The sequence below is a fragment of the Anguilla anguilla genome, chromosome 3, assembly GCF_013347855.1.
Source record: "Anguilla anguilla isolate fAngAng1 chromosome 3, fAngAng1.pri, whole genome shotgun sequence".
NCBI lineage: Eukaryota > Metazoa > Chordata > Actinopteri > Anguilliformes > Anguillidae > Anguilla > Anguilla anguilla.
Genome location: NC_049203.1, coordinates 21295313 through 21313251, shown reverse-complemented (window position 1 = coordinate 21313251; position 17939 = coordinate 21295313). Strand labels below are relative to the sequence as shown.

General features: G+C 44.3%; 1 protein-coding gene across 1 annotated transcript in view; it reads right to left on the bottom strand.

Annotated features, from left to right (window-relative positions):
• LOC118222129 (transmembrane protein 163-like) overlaps nucleotides 1–17939 on the bottom strand; it is a 52555-nt gene that overhangs the window by 30494 nt on the left and 4122 nt on the right. Inside the window, exon 2 of the mRNA XM_035407465.1 lies at nucleotides 16296–16415. Within this exon, the coding sequence (XP_035263356.1) occupies nucleotides 16296–16415 (120 nt within the window). The remainder of the gene's footprint in view (nucleotides 1–16295; nucleotides 16416–17939) is intronic.

Genomic DNA, 17939 nt, shown 5'->3' with positions numbered 1-17939 from the left:
TGGTTTAGATTCTTCTCACACACAACAGCGTGAACCTGACCATGAACCAGTCCCTCTGCATTCCTCTCCTCCCCTTACTCATCACTGAGACAGGCGCGCATACACATACACACACACACACACACACACACACACACAGACACACATGCTACCCCTCCATCTTTCTACAGAACATTCCAATTAGGCTCCTTTCCAAGTGTAGCAGAATGGCTAAGGTCTTGAAGGGAAAGGCAGTGTTTTGTCCCCCAAACCATGATACAATCTTCAGAAATGCTGTCTTTTCCAGGCCTGTCCCCTCCATTTAAATGCACAATAGAAACTTCAATTCCCCCTCTCCCCCTCTGCACTTTCACACAGTTTTGTTGGTCTGGTTTCAAAGTACGTACATGGTAACCACAATTAAATCAAAAATGTTATCCCTTAAATACAGAATAGCTTATATATGTAAAGAAATTCTGTAATTTGTATAATTGTGTATTTGTGTTTTCTTTATAATTTTCTTCATTTCTGAATCAAAAAAATTTTTAAAGGAATGTGAATGACAGTAAAGGACTGGAAGTTTAAAAGAACTGAAAGACAGTAAAACGTTTCCCCAGTGCGGTTTTTCCGGGTAAGTAAGAGGTAAGAGGACGGCTTTCACGCCCCAGTTTCACCCCCAGCTCTTATTTTTAGACCGCAGGCTCTCTGGGAGTTGGAAGCCCAGGCTTTCAGGGCTGCACTGGCTCTGAACGCATTAGAGCGCGAGTGTGTTTCTATGGAGCCCATCTGCAGCACACCAGCACAGCCTCATCTGCATCGATGGCCTCATTTGGAGGCGTGTCCTCATTAGGAGGCGTGGTCTCATCCAGAGGTGTATCCTCATGAGGAGGTGTGGCCTCACTCCGAGGCACGCGCTCATTAAGAGAAGTGTCCTCATTCGGAAGGCTTGTCTTTGTTTGTAGGTGTGGCCTCATTTGGAGGCGTGTCCTCGGCATCACTGTGTCACCGTTGCCTGGACTTGAGGCATGAACCGCACCAGTGACTTCATTGCAGCTATATTTATCTTTACCTGTCGTGTCATTTGATTACTGTGCTTAATGCACTTTTTTTTGCCCTGGCTAAACGTAAATGCCAATTGGCTAAATGGTAAATTTAATAGATACTGTTAGGATGGATATGGTAAGACCAAGGACAGACCCTTAACAAAAGTGATTTGGCTCATTCAAACACCTTCCCTGGGTTTGCCTGTTCAGAGACCATTTTGCATATTACAGTGAGGGGGTCTAATCCTGTGGTAACCAAGTGCTTCTAACTACAGGATATCGTTACAATGTAAATATTGTGGTGCCCCCTGCACCCAACTAGATTATGTTTGTGTGGTTGCCTCCTTATCACAGACAAATAAATCCTTTATGTCATCTGTTTTGAAGGTTCCACTAGAAAAATACTGTGATAAATGAACCAGATTGTATAATTATATCAACCTGAATCCTTTACATTCACTACATTCAACAAGATTATATGACCCAAGAAGAAAGCTAATGAAGTCAAATGGACGCTGCGCATTCATACTGAATGAAGCTGTGAGGTGTGGTCCTCTCCGTGCCTACGGTTCTGACTCCCTCTCCAAAGACGACCGCAGCAGTCGCATCAATTATGCGGAGAAGCTCTCCTTCTCTGCAGGAGGAGAAGCACGCGGCCCTACAGCACCGGAACGCGCCGTCAGCGCGTTGAGGACCTCTCCCGAGAGCCACGGGAGACCGCTGAAACTTCGCCACGCCCGCAGAAAAAGCCGCGCTTATCCTCTGCCTCCGCCTCCTCTCCGGACCGGATCTCTGCTGCAACCGCGGCTCGCGCTCGGTGACCCTGAGGACGAGCCCTCTGGTCCCCACAACGCAAGCCTTCCTCGGGGATATCAAACTAGCTCCTTTGCGAGTTCAAATGCAGCCTAGGAAACAAAATGCGGTCCAGCCTCCCCCTTTAAAGTCCACACACGTCCCACGGCCAGATTGGTCAGAACATAGAAATGTGCCGCTCTGCAGTCCGTAGCGCGGTTGCATTGGAACAAATGATGAAGGGCATAATTAAGATCAGAATTGATGCTGGTACGGATTCCTGGAGGAGGCGTGTTGCTGTTAAGGAAACGCATTACACTTATTTATCTTGATCGATTGAATTACATTTGTTTGGCTTTAAAAAAAAAAAAAAAACTTATTTAAGCTTCCTTCAAAACAGGAGTTGATATCAATACCAGGTATGCACTGGCAATCGGTAATCAGACAATGTATTTTTAAGCCCCCAGACATTTTTGGAGAGCAAAATGGCACCGAAGATAGCATGAGCCTAAACATGTCTGCCTTGAAAATAAAGATAAATAACTTATAATCTCTTGCTTGATGGAGTACGGGCATTTTTATTTTGTATGAGTTTTTGATAGTTTTTTTGATAAACAATAAAATTTCCATTGTTCTTGGAAAGCAAATTGCCCCAAGTGTTCTAAAGAGTAAAATGTTAAGTGTTCATAACAGTAAAATGTTAAGTGTTCATTACAGAACTTATGACTCAAACAAGGACCCTATTTACCCTATCGGACGAAAACGCACTGAATTAATTCCCAACATTGTTTTTTAAAAGCTCTGTATTCTGAAGGTCATCTCATATCGCTGGGGTGATAATGACAGTGTAGGTGAATATGTCATCTGCAATTGACCTTTCCTGCTCTCTGTTGTAGTTTAGTTTTATGAGTTGCCTTTGTAACCTTGTATGACAGATTTCCCCTTGCTCAAAGCCTTAGATGCAAAGCAGCTGTGTCTGTACTCGGTTTTCTGTTATACTGGTAATTGGTGATCTTTTAATGCTTTTCAAACAGTTGACTTTTTATATACAGTAATGGGCAAATGTCCACTAACAAGTCAGGCATTCTTTTCAGAAGTGTGATCGCATGATTTGCATTATCAAGTGCATGGACCCAGCAGAAATATCATCAAAACAATGCCATTTAATTATACACTGAGTAGGAGAATGCATTTTAATTTCCTTTTTGTAGAAATCTCACACTCAGAAAATACCCATTATATATGCCAGTGGACCACTTTATGAAATTCCATCTCTACATCTCACGGAAAGAGCGAACAGGAATGAATGCATTATAAAAATGTAATTGCGCATTTGTGCATCAACCCACAAACCGAACTTCCTTTGTACCAATGCAAGCATATTGCAGCCTTTTTCAAAGGTGCAGATATCTGCAGAGATGCTTGTTGTGCCGAGTTCAAATCCTCATACAAAACTGTCATGTGTCATTTCTTAAATGTGGAAATACATGGAAATGTGAGGTCCACAGCAGTGACTGATTCTGTCTTTCCCTGTGTGTGAGGGAGCTGTTGTACTTGGTGAAGGATGACCACAGCAGAGATTCCTAAAAGCATAGCCAGCAGTGTAGTGCCTACTTCCTGTACTGGTTTCCCTCGGCAACAGCGAAAGGAGGAAACCATCTCCTATTGGCTGCGCTTCTCAGTCACAGGTGCAGAAAAAAAACAGGGCTTCAGGATTCCGTTGTTTTGTTTCATCTCGCACACAGACACAGACACATACACACACGCCCACACACCAGCAAAATCACGTAGTCCTACTCTGTGCAATGAAAAATTTATGCTCTCTGACTCATGCTTAATGCTTAGACTTGCCACTGGGGCCTATTTTTAACTAAATGCCACTTGTCAATCAATACACTCTCCACCCTGGGGGGGTGGGGATTTTTCCTCAGGGGTCAGACCACATTTTGGAAGCCAACCTAAGTGCTAAACAAAACAATGAAAAGAATGAGATGGAAAAATAGAGAGCAGGAGAACAACAAAGAGATAAAAAGAGTGAGAGAAAGAGATAGCAAAATGGGGAAATCAATACCAAAATAAAATTTCCAATCCAGTAAAATGTGTTAAAACAGCACGTCCTTTGAAAATGACACTATGCTGTGATACAGATGAATGTCAGGCTGCAGTTTGTAGTACACTGGAGTTTAAGAATGAGCTGCTCTGTCTGTGCTGAGGTCACCTGAGCCTCACAAGGGTGTCACACCGAGGTGACTCCGCCCCCACAGCCGGGTGCACCAGACATTGCACAGAGAGCGAATATCTCCAGGGCTACAAGCAGCTTTATCTATTCAATCACAACCTTTTTAAATGGAGCAACCGTTGCCTACAGTGTACTTGACCCTACAGCCTCTTCTGCCATGAATCCAGCACACTGGCTCACCCTCACCCCAACAGACAGCCAGAACAAGTTAAATGCACAAAGAGAGGGAGAAGGGTGGTTGAATACCTCCTCACCAATAATATGCATGTATTGTCAGAGTGGCTATATAATTACAGCATTACTAATGCCTTCAAATGTATTTCCCAGAAGAAGGACTGTTAGGAAAAGAGAGATTATCTTTTTCCCAAAGGAATTGTGTCAGCATGTCATCCTCAACACACATACTGCACCGCACAGTAAAACTGTCTGAGATCAAAAGCGTCAGGGAAAAAAAATAAAAACGTTTCACTGCATTGCGAGCACCAATATATAAACCTTGTTTTTAGAAGTAGGGTCCTCTGGTCTGGTAAACACCCCAGGCTAAGCTCCTGTTTGCTTGTTCATTAGGGAGTGAAGTATGCATCGATTGCCTTCAAATGGAGTGCAAATTAATCTGCAGCTGGAGCACTGGCGACGTGTCATGTCTAGGCTGCTAATTGGTTCTTCGAAGGTGTCTGGAGTATTGAAATCTCTCAGGCACTGACCAAACGTTTGCTCGCACCCCCCCCCCCCCCCCCAACCCCAACAACTCCCCCTCTCCCAATAGCCAAATGACAGTTTGAAATGCAAGAGAGTTCATGTGACTGGCAGTACTGAGCTCTGTTAAATAGGCAGGTCCCCAACACTCTCATGCTGGTCACTATTAAAGAAAAAAACATTATTCTTTATAGGATAAAACGGTCCAAAAGGACATTTCAGAGGCTTGTTCAACTTGAGTTGTATTTTCTCAGTGATGAAATCAACCGATGAAAGGTTCGGCTCTGTCAGTCTTATTTTTCCCCCATACAGAATCGAAACGTACCTCATGAGCATGGCACCTACTATCCGACACCCCAGGTCATCATATATTCAGGGACAATGGCCTTGTCATCATCTCACATCTCTGAGACGGATCACAGCAGCAGTGCATGGAAGCCATTAGCACTTGAAATGAAGATGAAATGCGCATTTCCCTCCAGAGTCTCAGGCTGTCTGTTTGCCATCATTAATTCCGCTGTACTGTTACATGAGGCAAGCCCGAGACAGCACCAACCAATCATATTTCACACGGAGAGGCAGGCGCTAGTCCCCTCAAGCCAGTAAGGCAAGGCCGAAAAAAAACCTGTTTAAGTTTCTGGGCCAGCATAATGAATGTTACATAACCCCCCCCACCCCCAACCAAGACGAGAAGGGTCTTTGTGATCTCAGCTCTGATCTGATCTGCGGGGAAAAAGTTCTCACCAAGGCCAAAGATGGTTACGAAACAGTGTTCTCAAGGAGGTGCCTTCTGGACCTTTCCAGACATTCACAAGCTGCCATCTTGAAGGAAGGCTCTGGGTGATTCATAGGATATGGCACATTGCGGGCCACGCCCCCGGGGATGACAGGGACCTGTCAGATAGCTTTCCGTTCAGGCTGATATGGACCTCTCCCTTTCAGAAGTAAGTGTGAAATTCTACACCTCTAGATTAGGGTGACTAATGGTAGGAGTCCATTCAAATCTCAAATCCTACCCCAGTCCCCCCCCCCCCCCCCCCCCCCCCAAATCCCTGCCTCACTCCCTCACCATGCTGCGCTTAGACTACTCACTACATTTACTCACTATCTATTTTTAGCAGGTGCATGTGTACAGATTCCAATAACACAGTCACCGTTTCCTGTCACATGATTCTATGCCCAGTCAGCCAATGGGGGTGCAGTTTATTGTAAGGTATCCAGCCCAGCCTAACCCGGCTCAGTGAATCTGACTAATATTACAGGAAATGATAGATGGCATATGTTCAAGCAATGTATGCGTGGTGACTACAGGGCATACACCAGTGAAGGTTTGCGTGTCCTCCACAGAGAGAGTAGATCCAAGCCAGGGCACACGTTAAGCTTCCTGTGACAGTGACTTATGATTGCTTAGAGTGCCTCGCCACAGCAAATGGGAACATTCCCAAATGGAGCGTGCACATGGGACAGCAAACCTTATATTGGGCGGAATAAATGGGTTGTTCAGTCAGACGTAAAACGCGTGTGGTGCTAATGTGGAAACAGCCGTCCGGCAGGACTGGAACCGGATTGAGCCGGCCAGCAAAGGCGGCATCGTCTTGACAACGCTGCACGTGCTTCGGCCTTGATGGGCTGTTCTTGTTAGCAGAGGGGGCAAAGCCACTTTGTTTCCGAACGCCCCCTCGGACTAGGCTTCCTACAGGTTATGCAATGCAAAGTGCCATTCATCAGCACACATTACACGCCACACACGTGTTTAAGTTTACACTCCAGCAGACACTCAGCAGAGCCTATCTGCATTCACATTTAAGTGCGTTGCTTTCGCAAATGGCTGACAAAAGGTGGCAGAGTTCATCCATCAATCAATCTACCATATAAGCGGCTGTATCAGAACTGCGGGCAGGCGCAAACAACCTTTTTCCTGTTTTCTATGCTTGAGAAGTTAAGGTTTGCAAGTAAGCAGGTTCTGGGCAGGCAGTGTCATTAAAAGGGTCGATAAATATGCATTAGCAGGTACAGAAAAAAAATGGCTGACCCATAAGCTAAGACAGTATTTACTTTTCAGTGTCATAAGTGCTTTTAGTTGATGGTGGGATTTCATGTAGGTGTGCACAGTATGTTTGAACTTTGGAACATGCTATCCGTACCAAAACATGACTCTTGAGTGGTAGGGAGTGTGTTAGCTGAGAGAGACTTCTCTGTTTGGATTAGACCACCATCTGTTTGGGGACAGTTGGGTCCCAATAGACCCCAAATCTAGAGGAGCTTTCTGGAGGCGCACAGCCATTGGCTCAATACAGAATCCAGGCTTTTCAGGCACAGACTCATTTCAGATGAACTTGTAAAGCAAGGTACAATCAAAACCAGACATTCAATCCCCACATGACATCCTTGGAGAAAGGGCATTTCAAATAATAATGTATTCATCATCTTTACTGATGCCAATTTATGACCAGCTGTAAAAATTTTGAATGTCAGAATTCTAACCCCATTCCAAAGCCAAAATGAATGAGGTCCAAATGAATTGCTGACAAATGAGTCAGACATCATATGATGGTTCTCGAATGCATCTCCGGAATAAAAAGTCACTAATTAATTTCTTTGGTGCATTTCCAGACCTATAGCCCAGAGATGTGATAGTCATGCGTTCTGGGCCCAAAGCATGGACGGAGTTGATCAATGACTAACTCCCATTCAGACGGTGACAGCCGTTAGCAAACGCTACTTCTCTTACACACAAAACTCAGAGTGTGACCTTCACGCTGGTGAGAATGTGAAAGAGGAGAAGAAAATGTTGAAAGTAATATTTTGCACAAGCGAGTTAGAGTCTGAGAGTTCAGTCAACAGTTGAGTCACAGTTTAAAAATGGAGCGAAGCAGAGAAACTTCTGAGCTAAGTGTATACGCCACCCTGACAACTCCTTCCAGGAATCTGCCATGTTTATGTGCCCTTCAATACCATATGTTAGTAAAAGAGCCGTAATATTTTGTTATACATTTAATTGCAATCAATGGCTATGTTTTACAGGCTAATGAATTGTGTGTGTGTGTGTGTGTGTGTGCATGGGTATTAAACCATATGTGTGTGTGACCGTGGGTGTTTTGTGTGTATACGTGTGGACTCAATATGGACTCACAGGAGGAGGATCAGGAGACCTTCTACACCAGTTTACACAAAATATTACTGAACATCACCCAGAAGATAACTCTCCTAGGAGCCCTAAATGCCAGGGTCGGTCAAGACCACAATCTTTGGAGAGACATCATAGGAAAGGACAGTATTGGCAAGATCAACTCCAATGGAGTCATTTGCATAAAATGTGCTGAATATGATCTCACCATCACTAACACTCTCTTCCACCATAAAAATACACTGAAGGCATCCTTGCTTTCACCCCAGACCTAACAGTGGCATCTCATGGTATGTTATTATGTTATTATTCGAGCCACGGATCATTGTGACGTGAATGTCACAAGGGCCATGATTGATGCAGAGGACTGCTGGAAAGATCATCGCCTTCTCCACTCAAATATGTCCATTATCCTGGAAATCCAGAGGCTGTCAGGGTGCCACCAAGGCAGTGCATAGTCCAACCTACCGGGGCCAAAACCCCCTGTGTTCGAAGTGTGGCCAGGAGTCGCTGAAAGACCAGGCAATCACCAACAGATAGAGAGCATTTCAAACATTGCCCAGAGCTCCTCAATCGAAGCAGCACCGTTGATCTCGAGGTCATAAACCAATTACCCCAGAGACCACTGAGAGAATGAATGGGGATACCTCCCAGTGTGACCAAAGTAAGAGATGCCATCGGGAGCCGAAGAAACAACAAGGCTGCAGGACCAGACAGGATCGCAGCAGAAATCCGAAAGGGAGGCAGATCAGAGGTACTGCATCACATTCATGCCTTGCTTCTGAAGATCTGGGAGAGGGAAGAACTGCTCTCAGAGTTCAGCAATGCTCTGATCATAACTATGATAAAAAAAGAAGACAAGGCAGTTTGTGGAAACTACAGGGGCATCTCCCTCCCGCTGACTATAGGCAAAGTACTGGGACAAGTACCTTCCAAGGTCAGCGAGCCCCTGTGGGCAAAGTAAATCTGAAGAAATTCAACATCCCATCCAACAACTGGGAAGACTCTGCACTCAGCAGACATGCCTGGAGGAAATCTGTTCGAAAAGGAGCTGCTCTGCATGAACAGGATCTCCGCCAAGCCCCAGAGGACAAGTGGCAGCTGAGAAAGGAGAGTGTGATCACCACAAAGGCCCAACCTCCAACCAACACCACCATCATTAACCCCTGCTCACACTGCAGAAAAATATGTGTGTCCCAGATCGCATTCTACCACCACCTGAAGACCCACAATTAGACAACCCTATGAAAGACGCTATGCTCGACTCAAGTGATCTCCGATGATGAATGTGTGAGTATTAATTCATGTGTGTGTATGTGTGTGTATGTATGTGACTGTTCATTCACATGTCTGTGTGTGTGTATGAGTATATTAAATTGTGTGTGTGTTTATTCATCACAAATCTGTGTGTGTGTGTGTGTTTGTAGGTGTGTGTTTATTAATCCACACACCTGGGCTATCTCTGCAGTGTAGCCATTCCCTGTAGCACACTTTCCTCCATCACAAAGACAGCCACCGTGTTCTGAATGATTCCAAGGCAGGGAAAAAATGCATTTGAAAAAATGGCCATCATCCATCTGGTGCAGTAATATCCAGCTCCTTGATATATCCCCAGTCAGGGTGAGAGCCAAGCAGCCAAACAGCAGGCCTCTGAGAATCAGGTCTAACAGTTCCCAACACAGTGGCTAAGGTGCCACCGTTCCAGATTTGAAATAAAGGTTGGGCGAAAGACACCGCACCGGGGAAACGGCCTAACTTACGACCCCAACACTCCTGCGGGCGAAATCTCCCTCAACGGCGTATCCATTCTCCAAAAATCGCAAATGTGCCTGCAGCTCTACCTCACATGACAGCGCTCACTGCAGATGAGACAGCGCTTCGTGCTTCGATCAGGGCTCGCGTAAAGTCCAGCTTTGTTTTTTTGTCTCTGACATCACAGCAGCAGACAATGAGTCATGCAGTAGCAAGGAAGGAGGTGATTTCGAAGTCATTAGCACCCGCTGAAAACAAATAGCCTCTTCATCCGACCCTTTATTACTGTAGCTCTCATAATCAAAAGCCGTTGTGCGGGGAAACCGGGATTGGGTATTGTCAGCCTGATGGATGCATTTCCGCTCTGGCGAGAGACAGTGAGCGGTCCGGTCATCCCAAAGGGAACATCAAGCCAGTCCACTTTCTCAAAGAGTAATCTTTGAAGAATACTGTATCTGCAACTAATACAGAAATGCATAAGACACAATTTTCTCTGCCACCCCAGGTCTACTGAATTGTAATAGTAGCCTGACCAAGTACAATAGAGTGCATTAAGAAAATTAAGAAACATTTACATGCATGCTACTCAGCAACCAATAAACTATTACATCTGTGTGAGCCAAAAGCAAGAATACTCAACACATTTATTTATTCATTAGCTTTTATTTATACAGGCTAGGTTGACTGAGCATGCATGCTCTTTTGCAGCAATGTCCTGTGAATGCCCCCCCAAAGTAGACTAACCTGCATGTCTTTGGAACACAGCTCTGTTCTATCATAGGGACCAAAAAAAGTGGACGGCATCTATACTGAAAGAAAGAAGTAGTCTGCCCAGTCACAGGCCCAGATTCAGGAGCGTGTATCTGCCTGCTGCCTCACCTATCACTCTGGGTTCCTAGCTGTCTTGACAACAAATTTTGGTGTCTGGAAGTGTTTTCAATGCATGTGTTAATGAAAATCGGGGAGGAATGTGCAGATGTGCAGAATTTAATTTCCGTCTTCTGTTCACAACCATTTCTGTTCCCGTACCTACCGCATAGTTTACGTGATCTCTATATCTGCCATGTTCCATAAAACATATTTTAAAGTTAAATGCTAAATATAAATATCAAACATATATATATATATATATATACTACTTCCAACAGTGTTTCCTCTCCTGATATAGGTATGTTTATACACACACAAGAACAGACTATAATACATTGCTCAATAGTATTACAGCAATCTTTTTATAAGGAAAAGTGCACAATTTTATTTAGGTAACGAAACCTTAACAGCAAAAAGAAGGCATGGATTTTCATTGGCCTTTGCATTTTTGCAGAGCTCTCAGTTCTGTCATTCTGAATACATCCGTGTACGTTTTCCATATCAAATCTTTTCTGTAATAATTAGATCTCCCACAGCCTGAAACGCATTCCACTTTGATTAGCAGTTATCCTTATGTACAGTACGCTAGAAGTACACCATTTTGCAGGGACAAATGATTTGTTTGTTAGTTTACTGTAATTGCCAATTTATTAATTGTACATTTGTAGCAAAACAAAGAGCATCAAAGTGGAGAAAAAAGCATCAAACTCAAATAAAATTTATGCCTGAGAGTTCTTACCCATAATTCTTTGCTGTGTGACATTTAGCAGTAATTACAAACTCGCATAAATGACGGCAGATAAATAAATAATCCAGACGAACAAATGAACGTTGCAGTGGCCAACGGGCCTTTCAGGATGATGTATACTCTCTCCGAGTTGTTAGGCAGCCTGGATCCAGCCCTTCTATTTATAACCCAAACTGTAATATTCATGCCGTCCATCGGAGGCTAAGTAGCTTTGAGCAGCCGCTCAGGTAGGCCCCGGACGGCAACTCCGGGGCCCTCTGTCACATAACTCCATTTCAGCGGGCCTCCCGAAGGCCCATCAGCCCACCCCGCAGTGCATTTCATATTCAATAACACAGTGGAGCAGCGCTTTATCAGGGATCCAGCGGGAGAAATGAACGCAGGGATACGTTTCCGGGAAACGGAGCGGCTGGCCCACCGTTCGTTATTACAGCTATTTTTTCGAAAGGAAGTTTTCGAGAGGGTTTCAGATCAGATTGTCGATACTCGGGATTGAAAGTGAAGGCATGTTGCCATCACGCTAATACGGAGTCTGTGCACGGAGGCCTCATACGAATCGAATGTCTGGCTGTATCAACTGCGCTCTCCAGTCTAGATTTCTAAGCTTCTATGCTTCAAATGTCCCTGACTCATTTCTCAGTTCGTATGTCCTAATGGGAGCCTATTGAATGGCTGGCGGGAAACACAGAACGTCACAGGGTGGAAACAAAAAAAATGTGTCTGAAAAAAATCTGAGTCGCGTATCTACAAGTATCCCTGCATGAACTCATTACCGGGGGACATAACACGTTCCTCGTTCACAGAACGCAGCCGAACAGGCAGCCACAGAAATCCTCATCCCCAGGACACCTCAGCAGTATTGACTGGATGATCCTTTTTTTCTTTAGCTTTTATCTGAAGACAGTGGCGGTCCCCAGAAGGCTAGGCTACAGTGTACTCACAGCAGTGCTAACGGGAGCACTGACAAATGCCAGCATCAAATCTCACAGCGTCCTGCAGCACTGCATTTTAATCAGCCTGCATGTAAATTAGCCTGGTGTTTGAATACCGAAAGCTTGCTTCGTCTATCAGCATGCGTGATACATCTGAACATCGTCACAATCTGTCGTGCCCTTTACAGAGAAGGGTATGATATTACCAATATCTCTATTTCATTCCGACGCCTCCCTGAAAATGACCCGTAGGGTGTTTTAGTAAGGTTACTACAGCACAAGTGTTGGTCATTGAACACATGATGAAGGTAGCCCTGGTAGCCAAAGTTATTAAGGATTAGCTTACTTTGTGCAATTTGGTTTTTCCCTCAGCCTAAATGACCCATTTCACTGGTATCACTGTTTATCCAGTATTTTTAATCTCATTTTGGAACATTCGCCCCTTTTTCATTGAGCCAGAATGGCGTTCTTCATCTTGCTCTGTTTACCACTGATTTATTACTTCATCTGAAAATGGCAGCCAGACAGCCAGAGGGCCCACATATTCTACTAAAGCTTTGCCCCAACTGTGATATGCTGTGACACATCTAATTAAAAACATAAATGCGTTTATTGTAAATCCAGTCCAAACAGTATAATATCCAAAACCGAGAGCCAAAAGGCATCTGAACAGTTATTTGAAATTTATGCACACATGAAGCTGGTAGGCACAATCACAGCAGATCACATTCTTGAAGAAATAACAATGAATCAGGAAAACGCTATCGTGGTCAAATGGAGACTTGGCATTTCCATAAAACGTAGAAAGACGACTGAGGCTGCTAAAAGACAACAGGTACGCACACCTCTGAGCAGCTCATTCCACCAGCCGTAACACCTGCATCTCTCTGTACGTCACACAGGTGTGGTGCATGCCGGCTTTACAGCACCGCAGTAGCCAACTGGCAACATATACCGACATACCAACCAAGCCCGACCGGTGACATTTGAAGGTGGAGGTCATTTTCCCGATTGAGATGGTGAGCACGTTCTGCGGAAGGTGTCAACGGCAGAGTGGGACCTTGTGAAGGCGAACGAGCAGGTGCACACAGAGCTTAAAGAAGAGGGATCTATCAGACATAAACACGACCAGTGGAGCTTTATGCTGTGAACCAGGCAGCCTTCCCAAACAGAGACGGCCATGTTGTAATTCAGGAGAGTCGCAACTGCCCCGCCCCACTCTGTTGGTGAGTGCAGTAAAGAAAATCTTGAGAAAATTACATCTGCAGCCATTTCACCAGCTTGCTTGGCAGTGAACTCTGCCGTCTGAAACACAATCAACCGACAGCTGTGTTTTGGCTAAAAAGCTGGAGGAAAATAGTCTTTTTCTCCAAATGAGATTTCCTATGAAAGCGGCTGTGTTTGTATCGTATGACTGAAGAGAATTGGGCCGAGCTCCCGGAGATGAACACCTTGTGTCAGGAGAGCATATCTTGCTTTGAAAGAGCCTTTTTTTTCTACTTTCTACATTCAGACTCCCACTGTTTGCACCAAACGCAAACTTATACACACCCAGGCTTTCTGCACTTCTGCTGTTTTTCTCTGTTTTGTGTTTACACTGACCACTGACATTTTTATTACAGGCTGGCTGAACTGCCTCTGCAATGGTGACAAAAGGTATTGCTTATTAATGCTGAACTTTGTAAAAAAAAAACCACAAATGAACCGCTTTAGTCTTTTTTTCCCTGTTTGACAACACTAACGCAGTCTTATAATAAAAAGAACGCATTGATCGATTCAATACTCTAAATCGTATTCTGTAGTCTAAGTGGTAGGCTATGCATTCAACAAAATAGTAGAAAGTTCCCCACTTTGTAGTAGGTAGTAGGTCTTCTGATGTGTAGCAAACAAAAAGGTAAGTAAAGGCATAAAATAAAATTAAGTGCCAGGAAACCCCCAACAAATGACCGCTAATAGGCTATATTCCTGAAGGCTGTAACAAATAGCCGTAAAATGAACAACACAGCCTATACGCAATTACCCAACTTAATATCTGAGAATTTTAGTTAAAGACTATGAGCGTATCTGTGTGTTGTGGGGTCAGTCTGGTGTCTTCTGAAGGTGAGACCGGCAGCTGGCACCGATGGCAAGGGAACCGTGAACTTTCCACCAGTCAAGGGGATTTATGTCTAACGACGGAGATACGTCTTGCTAATGTAACATCTAATCGCCAACGTTAGGTTATTCATTGAAATGGTTTATTGAAATTTAACCATTTAATCAATAAAATTAATCAATCAACGTTCTTGTTAACTATTAACAGTTCATCGATTAACTGTTAACCTCCCTACTTTGAATACACATATTTCTATTCATAACTTCTGTTGATAGTATTGCTGGTTGAAAGTACTTATTTCTGAGGGAGAAAATGCATACCCAACCCACAGCTACAGTGTTACCTGCTGTTTTATAAAGGGCCATTTTAAATGGGCGGAAGTAAGGGTAGAGTGATGCTTTTATTTCCATGTGCATCACATGGAAATAAAACCCTGGATGAATGCGCAAGAAAGGTCTGAATACATTGTGTTTGCCATTCAGAGAGTCAATACAGCCAGTGCCATCAGCTCAATGCAGTGAGCTTCAAAGCTCCCAGAGCCCCCCAGAGGCCGCAGGGGGGTCGCAATGGGGATTCTAGGGGCAGGCCACTGAGGTGATGACTGAATATGCGTTTGATTTGAGCCTGATCCAATATTTCAGCCTCCCATAACTGTCCTCTGCGTCCTTTGTACCCTTGAGTTCCCCCCTCCCCCCCTTCCACCATCCCTGAGGGAAGAGAAACCTTTCAATATTTTGTGGAAATGACACCGCTTTGCATCTCTGGAGACCCCAATCCCATAATCATTACAACCACCAGAAAACATCCACTCTCTTTCAAAGTAGAAAAGAGAGACAGAGACAAAGTTTTGTGTCATGTCTTGGCAGAGCAACTGAGATACAGTACCTTAGAAATGGGGATAGATTTAAGAATATAGGCTATCTGTTATACCTAGTAGAAATAGCAGTCCGTCTGGCTCCAAGTCACCATTTTGACACATTTGATTGGCTTGCCACAGGGAATATGTGTTTCTCTGAAAGACAAACTAATGCTGTTCAATCCAAAGTAAATTTGAGCAGTCTGCCTTGTGCCTGTGTGAATCACAGAAGACTTCATGTTAATGCCGTGCATCTGAAGGCATTGATGTGGGTCTCATATCAGACAGCTGGCAAAGCAGAGACCTTTGTTTTGCTTTTCCTCTCTCTCTCTCCCTGCTTCACAACCAAGACCAGAGAGTCATCAGAACCATGGGAGCCTTCTAAAAACATTCAGAGCACCAGCTCTGGAGGTCAGAGAACAATTGGTTGAGAAGAACCATTTCCTGGACACACTCTAATCGTAGTTTGGACGAATGGAAACATTTTCCTGTTTCCGTAATGCTAAACCTAAGAAATCTATTCAGATAACTTTTTATGTTAAAGTATTCACCATATAAGATATCCTACCCATAAAATTCCCACTGTAGTTCCACAAGAATATGAAATTACTTGAGTGGCTGACTAAACACATTCATTTCTTTAACTTCAGCTCCTTTTTATACTTTAAAACCTGTCCTTCCCTTTAATAATGGGACTATGAAGAGCTTATGCCCAGTTTTGCTATGGAGACACTTCTAAGAAGCATAAATGAGAAAAGCTGAACTATTAGGAATCATTTTACAAGGACGCTAAGAAATAAATGAAGAAGCAGGTGGCTGATTAGCATTTTTGGCAAAGCTACCTATTTTACATGTGTCAAAGCCAAAGAGGCCGGGGCCTCAATTGAATCTAACCGCTAAACAAAAAAAGCTCTCCTCTCTATGGGAAACAATTTTTTCACACAATTTTCTTTTGTTAAATTTAACAACCTGAGGACTCACAGAGTTGTTCCTATCCATGAGTTCTGCCGTAATTAAACCTGAAATGGAAACCAAAGGCCAAGCTGCTTAAACTACTTCATTTCCCACAGACAAAACGCACCATGGCGTTATTGAATAGAGGCTGTGATTCCTGTTGCGCTTTGCGACGCACGTCCCTCAGGGCAGCGGTGGCGCAGGGTACTCACTGAAAGCGGCCACCGCCAGGATGAGCGTCGCCACGATGGAGACCCACGACACCCACAGCGCCTTCTTGCGATAGTTCTGCGCCTCGTGAGGTTTCAGTCGCATGCTGCTCTCCAGGAGACCTGCCAAAAGTCATAAGAATGCAGTTAATGCTAGCCGCGGCGCGCGGCGCGAGCCCCAGCATCGCCGCATTTCACATCAATCACCACTCCTCAGGCCGAAACAGGGCTGAATACGACCCGGACGTTCACTGCATGACAATGAACCTGAAATATCTGAGAGCCGCAGCCAGGGGATAAACTACGCTCTGTGAGCCGCATAGTACAGAAAACAAGAACAAGTTTAAGCTTATTTGTCAATCACGTCCTGTCAGGACGCACAGAGGCTAACTAATGAAACGCCAGAGCTCTGTACTAGTGCTGTTATGGGCTGGGAGTGCGCAAAGGACGAGACTTACAGCATATCAGACGTACCGCATTCTCGTTTGGGTCATCACCCAGCACGTAGACTTCCATTGAACAGAGCTTAGCCTCCATTGCAGCTCCCCACACATGGCTAAAACTCTGAAGGGCTTAGCCGTTTATATACGCGGCTCTTCAACCAGTGTGGTGACATCACCAGTGGATCAGTGCAAGGGACAGACTGCTTGCACAATGTCTCTTTTCTACTCTCCATCCCACCCCTTGATTAGGGATGGGACACTGCCCTCATGTAACTGGAGGTTCTGTCATGTGAGTGACCGCAAATGTTCAATTTTATGACTGCTAAGTCTGCTAAGCCCCAACCCCCTACTTGAGCTCACACTGAAAAGCCTGTATCCATCCCCTCCTCTCTCTGATGCTGATCTCAGATCAGGCCCACAGGTTACTAGAGGAACGGAAGCCTTTTCTTCATGCAATAATTGTAAGTCGCTCTGGATAAGAGTTAGCTAAATGCCTGAAATGTAAATGGTGGAGGCTCTACTGTTCTGCTCTCCTGCTAACACTGACCAGTGTGGCTGAGTACATCTTTCTGGAGTGCAAGTTCTGTCTCTGTACTATGACACTCTCGCATGTTCTGTGTCATGGGTCAGGGGTGAAGGCACTTTCCCTAACCCACCGATCCCATGACATCAGAGGAAAGCATCCAGATATGTGACTCACAGTCACATCTCTCTCTATCAACATATCTATGAGGAATGAGGGTTGTTAGCACAACTCCTGTATCTATCCTAAAGCAGTTGTGATTGTGTGTCTTTCTGAATGTAAAAACTGGGATGAATGTAGGAAATCATTTTAATTTGGTACAAGGAACAGATTATTAAACCAGGCCAAACTGAGGACTCTGGCAACACATAGATTTCACTGCATGCAGATGGCATCCTTCTTTATGTGTCCTTTCTCCGGTCAGTTTCTCCAGTGATACAATAGTTTTCAAAATGTGCCTGTTTCATGGTATAAAACCAGTTTGTCAAAGTTTGTGTTAATGCCTATAAATCTCTCTGCCTTTGGTTACTCTCCCAATTCTGATAAAATGTTCTGACTTTGTGAATTAAAATTAAGAGGAATTAGTACTTGTATGAAATTACTTTCTACTTTCATCACAACTAACTTCATTGCTTGACCATATCAGGAAGGATTTCGCTAAATGGCCACCTTTGAATATTA